General features: G+C 39.8%; 2 protein-coding genes across 4 annotated transcripts; both read left to right on the top strand.

The window, feature by feature from the left end:
- The first annotated feature begins 1125 nt into the window (after window positions 1-1125).
- LOC116260263 (protein MOS2-like) lies at window positions 1126-10547 on the top strand. Of its 3 annotated transcripts, none has more exons than XM_031638450.2 (6): window positions 1126-1259; window positions 1351-1433; window positions 9291-9493; window positions 9597-9695; window positions 9785-9936; window positions 10020-10547. In XM_031638450.2, exons 3-6 carry the CDS (start codon window positions 9320-9322, stop codon window positions 10399-10401), a joined length of 807 nt encoding a protein of 268 aa, XP_031494310.1. In that variant the 5' UTR covers window positions 1126-1259; window positions 1351-1433; window positions 9291-9319; the 3' UTR covers window positions 10402-10547. The 3 variants fall into 3 exon arrangements, with proteins under 3 accessions (XP_031494310.1, XP_031494312.1, XP_031494309.1); XM_031638452.2 differs by having other exon boundaries at window positions 9298-9493; XM_031638449.2 differs by lacking the exons at window positions 9291-9493; window positions 9597-9695; window positions 9785-9936; window positions 10020-10547 and adding an exon at window positions 3743-5861.
- Window positions 10548-11965: 1418 nt separating this feature from the next.
- Window positions 11966-14659, top strand: LOC116261559 (UNC93-like protein 1). Its single transcript, XM_031640383.2, has 2 exons — window positions 11966-13368; window positions 14054-14659. The coding sequence occupies exons 1-2, from the start codon at window positions 12086-12088 to the stop codon at window positions 14250-14252; spliced, it is 1482 nt and encodes a 493-aa protein (XP_031496243.1). The 5' UTR covers window positions 11966-12085; the 3' UTR covers window positions 14253-14659.
- Window positions 14660-16082: the final 1423 nt, after the last annotated feature.

Below are 16082 nucleotides of genomic sequence, written 5' to 3' on the forward strand. Positions count from 1 at the left end.
TTGCTTCACAGGAAAAGAAAGTTTTCAATTGACAAATTCAATTTGAATGAACTTCTCCCACCTAACCCTAATTTACATACAAGGAAACATACATAAAGGTTTGTTATGTTCTTTTTTCAACCTTCTGTTCTTCATAAACTCATTCTTTTTCTCTTCATAGGATAAACTCGCAAGTACTCCGTCTAATGTGAAGAAATATATTAGAGCACAAGTACCTTGAAATGCATCTCTTGGAATATCAGCTTTCATTTTAACAGGAAAAAAATAATTGTGTTGCTAGGCTTGGAAGCTGCTTGGCATAACTGTTGGCCATCAGTTGATTTGGTCATTTTGTTGGCGTCTTCTTTGGAAATCCGATCATGGAAATTGATGTGAAATGGCCAAACTTATATGCATAAAAAACCGTTGAAAATGGATATATAAATTAGATTCTGTAAGGAATTAAATTCAATGGTCTTATATTTTTCGAGATCAATGAGTTATAAATTGGCATATATTAATGATGTAAATGTGGAATTGTAACAATGTGGAAGAGGTCTAGAGAAGAGCACTGTTGCTCTAGAAGTAGTGCCTATCTGTTCGTGATAGCCAATGTACAATGGATTTGTCTAAATCGTCGCTAAAGTCACTATAAATTGTTGTTATACAACAAACTTTCGTTAGTGTTAATATTTGGAACCGGCAGGATCGAATCATCTAGAATAACTGCAAGGATTTGTTTGATGACGAAGAATCTTTCAAAGCTCGAAATGGTTGGAGAGGAGGAGGAATGGAAGGAAGGGTATTGGAGAGAGGAAGAAAATCATATCCAGCAGCTCTTTTTATATCTCTTCGAAACAGAAATAAACATTCGAATTCTCTCTCTCTCTAGTTAGAGGGGTCCCCATCTTAGTAATTATTTCCCAGTGCTATTTAAATCGATTCGAAAGAAAATGTTCTGCAGTTTTTTTAATTGTGAGTTTTTATGATTTATTAAAAAAATATTGAAGCCAAGAATCATTATTCTAATCGTAGCCTAGACGAGTCGGTGCGTATCATCTTATGCTGGCCGAAACATCGAATCGTGTCCAAGTATTCCGATACGTTAGGAATTGGACCTCATCATAATATTGCCGGGGTCTCCTCCTTTTTTCTTCTTTTGGACTTCCTGCTCTCCCCTCCTCTCTCTCCGGGACCTCTGCCGCGTCAGGGGTCTTCCTGCCGCCATCCGTCCACCCCCCCACCCTCCTTCTCCGTGAGGACTTCTTGCCGGGTTGCAGGTACTCTTCCCTTTCTCTCTCTCTCTCTCTCTCTCTCTCTCCCCCCCCCTGCCTGGTGCCCTAATCCCTTTCTTCGTCTTCCCATGATCAGTGTTTCAGATCTCGCATTTCTTCATCTTCCCAGCATCAGTGGTTCTGATCTTGAGTTTCTGCCTGAGGTCCACGCGGTTGCAGGTGCTCTCTCTCTCTGTGTGTGTGTGTGTGTGTGTGCGAGTTTCTGTCACTCTCTGATGCCGTTTAATTTCGGAATAACTGCTGCAGTCTATTGCGTGAGGGGTTCATCGTTCTAATGCAAATTTTTGCATTATTCTTGCTGTGTGTTCATAATAGCGATAATTAAACCTCATGTATATGGGGACCAGACATGTTCGGGCTTCGATTGAATTGAAAGTTCTAAAGTCCAAAATTTTCTCACCTAGTAGTCTTTCGAATGGCATTTTTCACTCGCAAAGGAGGGGAAATAAATCAGCTTACTTTGCTCATCTGCATGCTACCAACTTCTTGGGTTGAAAGGAAAGGTTCGAACCCTTTCCGTTGGACGAAGGAAACAGGCAGCAAATATATATATATATATATATTTGATGCTCATGATTCTTCTTTTCGTACCTTTTTACATCCGCTATTCGTAGCATTGGGCACATGGTTTTGTCACAGCAAAAGCATCACAGATACAAAGTGATTCCAAGAAGTGCATCTCACTAGAGGTGCCAATCATCAACAGAATTTTGTCCTAGAAACTAATGTGCCACTAAGCTCTAGTGAATTACACTCACATAACGTATTTCAATGTAAAGCAACCGTTTTAGTTAAAAGCTCCAAAACACCCAAGTTAATGAACACAATTTTTTGTCAAATTGTCTCATATAAGCACGCTTTTTACCCGTAAAAAAAATTCACAGGGAGAATATTTGTAGTGTTTTGTTATGCAAGATCTTATCTGAATTTGGTGATGCTATTTGAAAGTTCTTGTTGGCGTATTTGATGAATTTGAGGTTGTTTTGTATCATCGTTTTTTTAAGCTCGGGTATTCTTATTTGGGAGCTGTATATCTAGGTTTCATTCTTGTGATTCTATTGGGGAAATAGCCTGTTTAGATCTGGATCTGGTGATGATGACATGTTGGATGTATCAAATCAAATGCAATTGGAATGTTTTTTTTTCTTCCTTTGTTTTTTTTGTTTGGATGATGCTGAATTTCTTTATTTGTCTAGTTTTTGCCTTTTGGTAATGGTATGTCGAGTTAATGTCACTCCGCTTGGGTACGAGGAATTTTGGGTGTTTAATGCATAAAGTTATAGTGGGATCTTAAATTTGGTTCCAATTGCACGTATCAACTAATTTGTGTGGTAGGACTTATACCCTAAGATTGCAACTCTCCAAGGAAAGTTTCTTAATTCATCCAAAAGATGTATCTGTAAGAATCAAATCCAAGGTAGGTGTTCAATCTGGTTTATTTCAGGCATCCAAATCCAATTGAGTTTGGAAAGAAAGTAATTCAAATGGTGTTTGCCATGCCTTGATCTCCAAATGAAGTGTTTGTGTTGCAGCTGTTGGTTCCTCCTTTCATTATTTACTGGTTTTCTTTTCATAAATTTAAATGCAGGAACATCAAGATAATGCTAAATTGTTGTGCAGTAATAAGAGCATTAGTCATGCCGAAACTAAACCTCAAAGTTGTGTTATTTTTTGGTGAAAATTTGTGGACATAAATCACTAGGTTTTATGAGTAGAAACTACAAAGTTGTGTTATTTTTTTGGTGAAAATTTGCAAACATAACTCACTAGGTTTATGAGTAGCTCAGAAATATTCTTGTTTCATGCTTTATGATGTTACGTGAAATTCTAGTTTCACATGGGTCCTGAACCTCACCCTATGAAAAGAATAAGAGGGCAATTCTCCCTTGGAGGTTGCAAACTTCATATCGTGTCTCATAATGGAAATGTTAAATAACATTAGATTGAAACATACATAGCATACTGTAAAGAATCACAATCCGAAGAAAGTAGCTTGTTAGATGCATTTCTTGGTGAAAATTGTTTGTGGCTCTTCTCATTTCAAGTAGGTTAAGCCTTTGGTAGATGTGCCTCTTATAAAAGGGTCATGTGGAAATCTTGCACCTCATCTTGAAGCAGACATGCCATATCCTGCCAAATGTGATATCACTCTTATCATCTTACGGTTGTGCATGCATCTATGCATGTACAATTATGCTCCCTCTCCTTCCCTTCTCTCATTGCAGTTTTGTATTTTTTCAATTTTGTTTTTATTAGAACCTCAAATTGAGCCCCTAATTAGGATTCTTGTAGTGGTGGCCCTTTTAGGCATCTTTATTGCCACTATCCTCCTTTCCCCAATATATACAAGCATGAAGCCACCATATTTATGTTTGTATATGTGGATATACCAGTTTGTTTGTCCGCAGCTAGCTATAATTTTGTGACCTAACTGCTGCTGATCCTTTTCCTCTTTTGTTTTTTTATAGATAAAATAATCCAACATCATGAAGTTGACGTCCTTTTCCATTCCTTCCAAACCATCCACCAAAATCAAGAAACCGTCCACTTTCAATGACGAGCCTGTTGAGAAAGCTGAAGAAGGACTTCAATATGTCACAGAGTTCGATGGCTCTGCTCCTTTAACAAAAAAATCCAAATCAATAACAATCCCTAGGCAAGAGAATACGTGGCGTCCTGAGAAGAAGATGAAAAACATCAACCTTGCCAGTGTAGATCTCCAATTTGAGACTGAGGTCGACGAAGATCCAAAAACAAATGTTGAATATGGGCTAAACCTTAGGAATAGGGTTAATAATAGTGAACAACAAGATGAAACAACTTCGGTTGCTGGGAAGTCAGTTGCAGAGAGTCTCTGGGATCAAAAGTACAAAGAGGATATGGCAAATTTGGCAGATGAGGATGGTCCAGAGAAGTATGAGGAAGTCCCCATTGAAAACTTTGCAGCAGCTGTGCTCTCTAGCTATGGATGGTCAGAAGGCAAGGGCATAGGAAGAAATGCAAAGGCGGATGTCCCAGTTTATGAGCATCCGAGGCGAATGGGAGGGTTTGGAGCTATGGTCGACCCAGTGACTCAGAGACAGATGCGGCACAAGAATACAATGCAGAATGGAGTTGGTGGCACAAGTCAAATTGACGATGTGAAGAATGCTATTGGGCCGGAGTTTGGAGACAAGAAGGGCGAGGGAGGGAAGCAAAACCACATTGTGTCAGAAGTAACGACTCGTGATGAGGTAGACAAAGATGGGCCACAAAAGACAAGAGATTCACTTGGTGGTTATGAGGATCCTCATGGTAGTTATGAAGATAAGAGAGATAGGAGAAGAGATGATAAAAAAGTAGATAGAACATATGAAGATAAGAGAGAGAGGAGTAGAGATGATAGAAGAGCATATAGGGATATGAAGGATAGGAGAAGAGATGATAAAAGAGGAGAAAAAGGACACCATGAAGATGGTCGAAAGGATCATATTTCAAGAATTGATTACAAAGGGAAGAGAGATGGGAGCAGAGATGAAGAAAGGGTGGATAGAAGCTGTCAAGAAGACAATAGAAGAGAGAGAGACAAAAGAGCATATGAGAGAAGTGGAGATAGAGGCCAGTATGAAGAGGGCAGAAAGAGAAGTAGTGATAGAAACAGCCGTGAAGAAAATATAGTGGATTATGGGAGAGAAGGAGACAAAAAGCTTCACTCTAGAAGCACACATGAAAGAGGGCAGAGTAAGAAGGGGGATGATGCTAAAAGGGAGAAGGGTATTAACAGGGATGAGTTCGTTGGTGAAAAGATAAGTGAAGCGAAGGCTGTTTCATGGCTTACTAACCATATTCGGGTAAGGGTGATAAGCAAAGAGTTCAGACAAGGAAAGTTTTATTTGAAGAAGGGGGAAGTGGTTGATGTTACAGGGCCTTGGAAATGCATTGTGTCCATGGATGAAAGCAACGAAATAATTAAAGGAGTACACCAGGAAATGTTGGAGACTGCTCTGCCAAAGCGTGGTGGCCCTGTTATTGTTCTGTATGGGAAGCATAAAGGTGTATTTGGCAAGCTTGTGCAGAGAGATTCGGAAGAAGAGACCGGGATGGTTCAGGATGCGGAAACTTCTGAAATGATTACTGTGTCTCTTGATCAGATTGCAGAGTACGTCGGAGATCCAAGTTACACTGGATACTGATTGCCTTTTTAAGATACTCTTGAGTCTTGAGGACAAAGGAATAAATGAAGGAACTTGATTTAAGATATTTCTTTGGCACAATCATTCAAGCAGGTCCCCTTTGCTGAAATTTTCTCTTCTCGGAGCTGTGAAATCATGTTGTTCCCCATGCTCGTCATTCTAAGACATGCCTCTCAGTATTGGTTTGAACTTGAAGATGAAGGCGCTTAGATAGTCTTTTCTCTTTTTTCATCATGCTTACATGTATGTTGATCCGGATACAATGTGGTTGCAAAATTAAATATTCTTCTGTCTTACTAAACAAACTGTTCATGTATTGGTGGCTTACAGCACTAATGGCCTCAGGCAAGTTTTCTTGTGTTCATCCTCATAATTTGGGGATTCTGGATTTAACAAACACATATTGTTCATTTTATTTTTGTTGGACACAATTGGATCAATTTTAGCTCATTCTAGCACAAGCAGAATTGAAGCATGTGCAAACTCTAAATTGACTTCTGATAGTGCTGGGTTCATACAACTTGCGATTGCGATGTGCATGCTCGTGATGCATCATTAGTATATTGGTGATAGTTTACCAACAGAAATAACATTTAGGTAAAAGCACTCAATAACCTGATCGGCATTGAGCCAGCTCTTGCTGATCTCTAGCTTTAAAACCAATATTTGTTTTAGGCAGCAATAGTCTATATGCTTTATTAGTCTCTTAACATTGATCTGTAAAGTTTTGTTGTTTGATTTCATGATGCAATTTTTTTTTGTGACAAGAAGGTACCAAAAACAAAAGCAAGGAATACACATAAGGAGCCTTTATTTAAGGAGTTATTTGTTTATGTGACATGGATATCAAACAGAGAAGAAAGCAGGGGTGCTAAATTAGAAGCAACTCCAAAGACTGCTAATTTTCAATGTGAAAGACATATAATGCTAGTACGCAATTAAATCACCAAAAAAATTAAGGGCAAAAGAATATTGAAAATTTCACAAAAACACACTCAGGTGTTTAACTTTCTTGGCATACTACCTATGGAATTTGAAGGCTTAAGATCTCAAGCGTTAGGGTTTTGGGTGTGTTTGGCATTTGAGTTGTAGCTTCTAAGCAGTATTAGTCATGGAGATCAGGTGTTCTTGATGTGGATAGTTTCATTTTAATAGAAAAGTTGTGAAAATAAAAAAAAAGGAGAGCGCGAGACACGAACCATGAAACATTGGATGCACTCGACTGTCTCTTTATTGTTGCTTGTGTTTATGTGATCTTTATCCGGTGTGGAATTACTGGAAATATTGGAAATAGAGGGGTCAGTGGTTGCATTTTCATGACTCTAATTTCTCACTGTATTGCCTGTGTTAGTGAGTTAGTTTTAGATTTCTTGATATGGAAAAATAAATTTGAGTTGCTTACTTAAACCTGAAAATCGAGATCTGGTTCTGGACTTATCTGACTATGACGTCCTGGAGTTTGAATAGAGGGTTGGTGCAGGGTCCAGTCTGAGTTCTGGGGCCTAGACCTAGTCTTACCTCATTTTTGCAGATCTTGGTGATGTTTCTTCCTGCCCCTTCCTGTCTCTTCCTTGACCTGACTGAACATAAAGAAGCCAAGAGCTGGTTCTTCTCACCGTCCTCCATCACGATCACTCTCCCTCTTTGCGATTGATTATTATGAATTTGAGATTGTCAATTACTTTTTCTGCTGGTGCTATTTTAAAGTTCTAGTCTATGTATGTAACATGGGTGTGGGGTGCGGGCGCAGGTGCCAGTGCGGGATGCTTCAAGTTCCAAAAAAAATTGGGTGCGGGTGCGGCGAGAGCGTATATATATATATATGTTATTTATTATATAAGTAATTTTGTTTGTTGATATTTTTAAACTTTTTTTTTTATCAAGGTTACCTTAATCTCATACAAAATTCAAATATATATATATATATATATATATATATATGTTATTTGTTATATAAGTAATTTTGTTTGTCTATATTTTTAAACTTTTTTTTTATCAAGGTTACCTTAATCTCATACAAAATTCAAAGTTTTATTAAATAAAATAAGGGGGAAGAGAGAGAAGAGGGAAAGATGGGAGAAGGAAAAAAATGAAAAAAAAACAAGAGAAAGGAAGAATGGGTGCAGTCAGCAGCATTTGATTCGGTTTGACCGAGTCGGGTGCTGTGACCATAGTTAGCGCATCCGTGTGACTTAGGTTTTAGTCGATGTATATGGTGAATTTGGAGATGGTTTTGTATGATCTCCGTTATTTCCTTTTTTTTTGTGGATTTTTAGCTCAATTATTGTGTTATTTGGGATGTGTGCATCTAGGTTTTCTGGTTTGTGCTTCAATCTATGCCCTTATTTCTTGTGAATCTATTGGGAAAATGGCCTGTGATGGATCTATTAATGATGGAATGGTGGATTTTTCTAGCTCGGGTAGGATGCAAAATTTTTTCTAATTCTGTTTTCTCATTTGAATGCTTCTTTTTTGCCTTTTGGTAATGGTATGTTGAGTAAACAATACCCTGCGTGGCATGAGAAATTTGAGGGTCTAATGCATAACTTAGTTGTCAATATCCCGAATGGTCTGAGTAGTAGGTTAAGTCAGTTATTTAACTGACTTTATGTTTCAAACCAGTGACCAGTTGGTCAGACTAGTTAATTTAGTCAACCCTGGCACTGGTCAGCTTACTAAACCCTAGCCTATAAATATAAGTGTGCATTCTATGTGAGGGATATGTGTTTCTCCATTTTATTGATTTATAGTCAACAGATTTGGAGTGAGTCATACTGAATAGTCCCAATTAGTCCTTTTAGGGTCTTCAACTACTTTATCGAGCTCTTCCAATTTTGACTACTATAGATGCATGAAGTTGTGGTTTTTAATTTTGAATTTGGTGCCAATTGCATGTTTCAGCTAATATGTTTGATGGGCCTTGAATCCTTGGGTTGCAAATTGCTAAGAAAATAATGTTTTTTAATACATTAGAATGATGGAGCTGTGACAATCACATCCATGTCAGGTGTTCAATCTGGGGTCTGTTTGTGACATTTGTATTCAGTGCAATTTGAGAATGCATGTAATCCAAATGAAAGCAAAATTAATACAACGGTTTCCATGCTTTATTCTTCCAGTGAAGGATCTGCTTTGTTGTGTCATGTTTTGGGTGAGAATTTGCAAACATAAGTCCATAGGTTTACAAGTTAGCTTGGAGATGTTCCTGTTTCATGCTTTATGATGTTAGGTGCAATTCTAGATTCAATAAGTCTTGAACCTAACCCTTGGGGAACCAACTTGCTTAATTTGCAAGATTGATTCCCCATTGGAGGTTGTAAACTGCATACTGTATCTCATATTGGAAACATTAAATGGTATTTAATTGAAACATACTTGAAAACGACACATCCTAAAGAATCATAGCACAAGGAGAATAACCCTATTGGATGCATGTCTTGGTGGAAGATGTTTGGGTGACTTTTTTCATTTCAAGTGGCCATGCAAACACCTGCATGCCATCTTGAAGCAGGCACAATATATTTTCTAATTGTGAGATCACTCTTGTGGCTGGGCACACATCTTGCATGTGTGCTCTCTCTCTCTTGGATGCTTTTTATATTGTTCAAGTCTGCTTCATTTCTGCTTTCATTAGGGTCTCAATTTGAGGCCTTAATCAGTATTCTTGTAGTGGTAGTCCTTCTAGGCATCTTTATTACCACCCTGCTCATTTTTTAGAATAAAATATACGTGCATGAGCAATAGTTATATTTTTGTATGCATGTCTCTGCCAGTTTGTTCAACCACAGTTAGTTACGCGTCTTTGGCCCAACTACTGCTGCTGATCCTTTTCCATTTTCTTTAGTTTATAGATAAGTTCTTCATCACAAACAAATGTACGACAATTTGGGTGGGCAGGCTGGCTTACCAAGACAGCAGACAAGTGCACAACAACCCAACCCATTCGGCAATGTGTTCCAGGGAGCTGGACCAGGAATTATACAAAGTGGCTTGGGTGCATATGGGGAAAGAATTTTGGGATCTGGCTCCGAATATGTGCAAAGCAATGTATGTTAAATTGTCGTGACTAGCATTGTGAAGTGTCTATAACTAAAACCCTGTAGTTGGTTTTGTTTGATACTTGGATTTGGCGTTTTGATGTTATTCACAGATTAGCAAGTACTTCTCCGACCCACAATACTACTTCCAGGTAAATGAACAGTATGTGAGGAACAAATTAAAAGTCATACTTCTTCCCTTCCTGCACAGGGTAAGTCACTATAACTACAGTTGTCCATGAACAGTTCTTTTTTAGAATCAGTTGAGCATCTTCTTTTCCTATTCTGTCCCATCATCTAGGGTCATTGGACGAGGATAGCGGAGCAAGTGGGTGGAAAGCTGTCATACAAACCTCCTATTTATGACATCAATGCCCCTGATCTCTACATTCCTTTGATGGCATTTGGTACCTATGTGGTTCTTGCCGGTTTTGCAATGGGCATCCATGGAAAGTAAGATGGAAACGGCTCTCAAACCCTCTCTTACCAGGAACCAAATATTCTTGCTTATGTTTATTCAATGGTGTTTTTTGCAGATTTAGCCCTGAAGCCCTTACCTTGCAGTTCTCAAAGGGGCTAATTGGCTGGTTCTTTCAAATTTTGCTACTAAAAGCCTCTGTATATTTCTTAGGGAGTGGGGAGTCTCCCTTGTTGGATATCGTCGCATATGGGGGATATGCTTTTGTTGGCATATCAATATCTGTTCTTGCAAGAATTGCTTGGAGTTACTCTTACTATGGGGTGTTAATTTGGACATGCTTATGCATGGGAATCCTGCTAGTCAAGACACTGAAGAGGGTTTTGTTTGCACCAGCAAGAAGTTATGACAAGGACACCAGCAAGTATCACTATTTTTTGCTTTGTGTCGCTCTTGCGCAGTTTCCCTTGTTTTTCTGGCTTGGCTATATTTCCGTATGAACCAGCGTGTTAGTATGTGTGCGTTGAGCATGCGTCGAACAATTTATGTTATGTATTACTACTGGAAGGCCTGTATTTCTGTAAGATTTTACTTTTCCTAATCCGTTTACTGTGTCACTACTTTTGAATGGAGATTACTTTTTAGCTGTTCTGTTGCCCACACCAGTGTGCTTGAAGACTGAACGTTACTCTTCTGCTGGGTAAATGCCATTAAGGTGAGCAGTTTGCAACGATGAAAGGAACATAGTGAAAGGTCGAACTTAACACAAGTCATACCAAGCTGGCGTCTGAGCCTGCCAATTAAAGAGGCATCAGACGGCCTATAAGAGACTGAACTTTATGACGAGTTCATGGTCTGCAAATTATTCTTAAGCCACTATTAGCATATTTCTCTTAACGACTCAGTTGACGTGGAGGATACCAACAGTGAGAAGTTTGAACATGTAAAATGCTAACCTGTGAGTTTTCGGTGTTCTCTTTGTTGATCTAAACACTTGAGCTTACGCCTCTGTTTACATGATTATTATAAGAAATGTTGCATTTGGATTTAAAGCAGGATCATTGGTAAGATAAGCTTTACGACATTGGTTCTTCCTTAAGGTAACTTTTGATGCACAGGACGGTAACGGTAAGAAAAAATTACCGTGGAAAAATGTCAGACCTAGAGAGGTCCGACTTTTTGGCGGGGATTTTTTTTCAAATTCAATGAAAAACACAGGGTATTTTACCTTGTGTTTGACAAAACAGGAGAGGTTTCAGATCATTAGTTTCTGCTTGGTCAGTTTGAATCAGTCTTGAGGGATTACACAGGTTAGGGATGATTGAGTTAGCGATCTTTTAAGGATAGGGTATGACTGCACCTTGGGAGAGAAAGGAAAATAACATTAACATGGAGAGAAAGGAAAATAACATTAACATAAGTCCAACAAAAAGTTGAACTTGAAAAAAGATTACATCTACAAATCAGCTCTCAATTCTTGTATGAGGTTGAAGGTACCAGTAGTTTCCCATAGGTTACGGGAAATTAACCAAACATCATTCAAAATGGAAGAGGTATGACCGCACCTTGGAATTGTTCATCATCAAGTTTAGTAGAAGCTTGGTATATTGCATGCAATGCTTAAAAGAGGTTAGGCATATCTTGATTGGCTTAGCCTCAGCGCAGGAAATAAAACTGTCGGTATGCGACTTGTCTCACTTATCTGCGGTTGGTCCAGATTTACCCTGGGCCCATTTACGCTGGGCCCCTGGCTGTACTGATAATTTGTCTTGATATCATGATTTGGATAATCGATAAAGAAGAACAGAAAGCACAAAATGATGTACTTCTTCCGGAATGGGACTGCTTGACCTGTTTGGATCTATTAAACAGTCAAGTTAATTGTGCACTGTAATGAACGAGAAAATGCCTACATTTGAATCTCGTTTCTGAACAATTCAAACGCAACAATTGGGACGCTCAGATCTTCAGATCTCAGATTCAGGATTCGACCGCAGACTATCTGCACCTAAATTTAAGCTAGCAGACGACAAATCACCAGATATTTCGCTTCCCCCGAGAGGAAAAGCCCCTTCCTTCTGCAGTAATGATCCCGCCCCCCTATCTAAGGTTTCCTGTCATAATGACGAAGAATATTTAAGTTGGCACTTTCCTAATGAGATTAGACGAAGTCATCGAAATGAAATGAAAGTCAAAGCCGCTTCGGAACCATCTTCCTCGTTTGCCGCAGCAATCCAAATTCTTAAGCACAAGCAGCAAGCTCTCTCTCTCTCTCTCTCTCGTTTTCTCTCTAAGATGGGCATCGAGAGGGAAGGTACTGAGACTCAGGAGAAGGCTAATGATGGCCTAGAGGTTGTGGGAGATAGAGGGTTCCGCTACAACTCGCCGTTGGTGCAGGTGGCTTTGATTGGCCTGGTCTGTTTCTGCTGCCCCGGCATGTTTAATGCCCTCAGTGGGATGGGAGGTGGCGGTCAGGTCGATCATACTGCCGCTAACAACGCCAACACCGCCCTCTACACCACCTTCGCCGTCTTCGGTGTCCTTGGCGGCGGCATCTACAACGTCCTCGGTCCACATCTCACCCTCTTCGCTGGCTGCTCTACCTATGTCCTCTATGCGGGATCCTTCCTCTACTACAACCATCACAAGGATCAGACCTTTGCTATCGTCGCTGGCGCCATTCTCGGTGTCGGCGCCGGACTCCTCTGGGCCGGACAGGGAGCTATCATGACCTCCTACCCGCCTTACAACCGGAAAGGCACCTATATCTCCGTCTTCTGGAGTATTTTCAACTTAGGTGGTGTCATTGGTGGCCTAATTCCCTTTCTTCTAAACTACCATCGAACCGCTCCATCCGTAAATGATGGTACCTATATTGGTTTTATGGCGTTCATGTCGCTAGGAGCACTCCTGACTCTCACGATTCTTCCACCCAACAAGGTAATTCGCGATGATGGCAGCCGTCCGGCGATTGTGAAGTACTCGAATCCGTCGAAAGAATGCATCGAGATTCTCAAACTGTTCCTGAATTGGAAGATGCTGATGATTGTCCCTGCAGCATGGGCTAGCAATTTCTTTTACAGCTACCAATTTAACAATGTCAACGGGTTGTTGTTCACTCTGAGAACCCGAGGGTTGAATAACGTCTTCTACTGGGGGGCACAAATGATGGGCTCTATTGGAATTGGCCATGTGTTGGATTTCAGCTTCAGGAATCGACGGACCAGGGGCTTTGTTGGAGTTGGGATCGTAGCAACGATGGGGACAGCAATTTGGTCTGGAGGGCTTGCGAAACAATTGCAGTATTCTTTGGAAGACAAGCCTGATTTACTGGATTTTAAGGATGGAGGACGATTTGCCGGTCCATTTGTGCTTTATTTCTGCTATGGTTTGTTGGATGCTATGTTTCAGAGTTTGTGCTATTGGGTGATTGGAGCATTGGCTGACGACAGTCAGACTCTGAGCAGGTAAACAGTTGATAATCAGATGTTTCCGAAGGTTTAGTTTGTTTTTTGCTTGCGTTCTGATGCTGCTGATGTTTTCCCAAAGCACACAGGCTCATGCTTGTCATGGAATCTCTTGCTTTCTTGTCTTTTTCACGTAGATGTTTCTTAAATCTAAAACTAGGGAGACAGATTTGGTTGCTCATGATGTTTTGTAATTGTAAAATTGTTTAGCTTGAAAGAGGGAAGGCTTGCCAATGCATCAATTTGGTTATAGCCAATAAACCGAATTATGCAATGGATGTGTCTAGTGAATAGATGGATTTGCTAACTAGTTAACTTGGCCTCCACACCTGGGATAATAGTTGGCTAATTGCTTAACTTTTCCTGTTGTTCTGAGTTTGATATATATTTGTCGTTCATGAAAATGAAAGTGCCAGGTTGAGCCAATTATGGTCATGGAAGTCGGATGTAAACCCACCTTTTCTATTACTACACTCTTGGGAGTGTAATGGACTAGATTCAATCTAGCATTCCGTCTGTCTTGTAATTTTAAAAGTTCTCTTGTTGCTTTTTCTAAGTAAAATCTCATGTTATGAGTCTCAGTCAACTTGTGAATGAATTTTATTTGAGGCTCGTATGGGCTTCTTCTAGCTGAATGTCTTTGAGCTCGTTGCTGCAATTGTACTAACTGTTTTGGTATCGCCAGGTATAGTGGGTTTTATAAAGGCGTTCAGAGTGCTGGAGCCGCAGTTGCTTGGCAGATAGATACACATAAGACCCCCTTGCTGTCTCAGTTGATAGTGAACTGGTCGCTCACAACAGTCAGCTATCCGTTGCTGATCATTTTGATCGCCTTTGCTCTAAATGATGATGAGAAAGTTGAGGCAGGCAATGATCGAGCCTAATTATGGATCAGCAAAGTTGATCATACCAGTGATGTTTGGTAGCTGTTCAGCAAAGGACTGGTTGTTTAGTGAAGGCTTTACTCGTCGATCCTGTTCATACGTTCGTTCTGGTTTCTTTTCTTGGCGATTTGGATTCGCAAGAGCTGTTATTGTTGGGATCGGGCGATCGGCAATGAGTACCGTGGAACGAACAGTTGGAAATTCTTTCGACTGTAAGGAGTTCATTGTTTCATGTGGAACTTTTGTAATGTGTTGAAACTGGAAAATTCATTTGCCGCGAGCCTAAGCGGGTATAGGCCCTTTGGCGGGGTATGTAGCCACAGGGTTTCACCTTGTTACGTGTAAGTATCTTAGTTGTGGTTCATTCATGTTAAAAAAATTGGCAGGTAGTACCTTACCTGTTTGTAGAGGCGCGTGGTGTGTCTTTGTCCTTCTCTGTCTTCTTTGTTGCTGCAAATAGGAAGAGAAGCATTCCAGTGAAAATTTGAAACCGACTGCTGCAAATAGACTTTGAAGAGGGAAATGGGGGGGAAGGGCTTAATTCCACCATCATATCCAACCTATCTTGCTGGTTTAGATGCTTGTAGTTGCAGGGCAGATGAGCAGAGCAGTGGAGGTCGGCCATCTTCAACACCATTTTGCAGGGCTTTTGGCTTGGCAAGGAAGAGCCACAAGTCTATACCAGTATCGCTTCAACAACTGTAGAGTAGGAAGGATGGGTACTATACTAATGAAGCACACGTAGGTCTACAAATTAAGCAACAAAAAGAGTATGTCTACCTATTATTAAGTTTCAGGTGAGAGCTGGATAGGAAACTTTGCTCCCCTCCTCCTCTTGCTTTTGTTCTTGCTCGGGTTTTTGTTGTTTGTTGTTGTTTTCTTTGTTAATTTTTCTCTTATGTCACTTTATCTTTCTCTTTTGCCTATACACATTTTGCCTTTAATGAATTTCCATTTTGTTGGCTCTCGCTGGGGGTGGGCATAACATAGTCTCCTATATTGGCCGTAAAAACGTGGTAGGTATTTGAATGGATTTAGTGGAGCCACAAAAAAGGCAAATTAGTGTTTATAGATGGAAAGATGAAGGTAGTGGCGGCGCTAGAAATTTAGCTGGGTAACATGATAAAAAATTATAAATCAATTAAATGTTAAAAAAATAATGAATAATTGCCAAAATATAAATAATTATTTCAAAGGATGATATAAATAAAAGAGAGAGAGAGAGCAGCCGACAAAATGAAAATTCATTAACAAAATTGAGTGATGAGTAGTCATAAATAACATCAAAAGGTTGTCAAAAAAAAAAAGAGAAAGCAAAGTTAACAAAGAAGCAACTAATCAAAGAAAAAACAAGAGATATGAGAGAGAAGGAGAGACAGATAGAGGGCGGAGGGGAGGAAGTTAATAAAAAGTTAATCAGTAGCTGAATGCAATAGCGAGATGCACATCGCCCCTGACCTAGTCGCTAACAGAGTTTGCAGCTGTTGTCTGTGTCTTTGAAACAACATCCCAAATCTGCCACCAACAACTAAGAAGCCACGACGGCCAAGTATACTGTGAAAACAAAGAGGTAGAGTGCAAAAGGGTGAAAAGAAGAAGCAAGCGAGCGGAGAGAGGGTTAGGCAAGAACTGTGACAAAGAAAGCCAAGTAAAAGAAGGATATGACAGAAAAAAAAGGCAAAAAGTGAAAAGGTGAAAGCATGACTCTGCAGCTCAACAATAAAGGATACCCTGGTTAGCAAAATGAAAGTCAAGGCATTGGAGATTATCAAAGGTATTGATGTAGCCGACAAGGAGGAGCCAAGTAAAAACAATAAAAGGATCAGCAAA

This window comes from Nymphaea colorata, chromosome 9 (genome assembly GCF_008831285.2).
Source record: "Nymphaea colorata isolate Beijing-Zhang1983 chromosome 9, ASM883128v2, whole genome shotgun sequence".
Taxonomy (NCBI): Eukaryota; Viridiplantae; Streptophyta; class Magnoliopsida; order Nymphaeales; family Nymphaeaceae; genus Nymphaea; species Nymphaea colorata.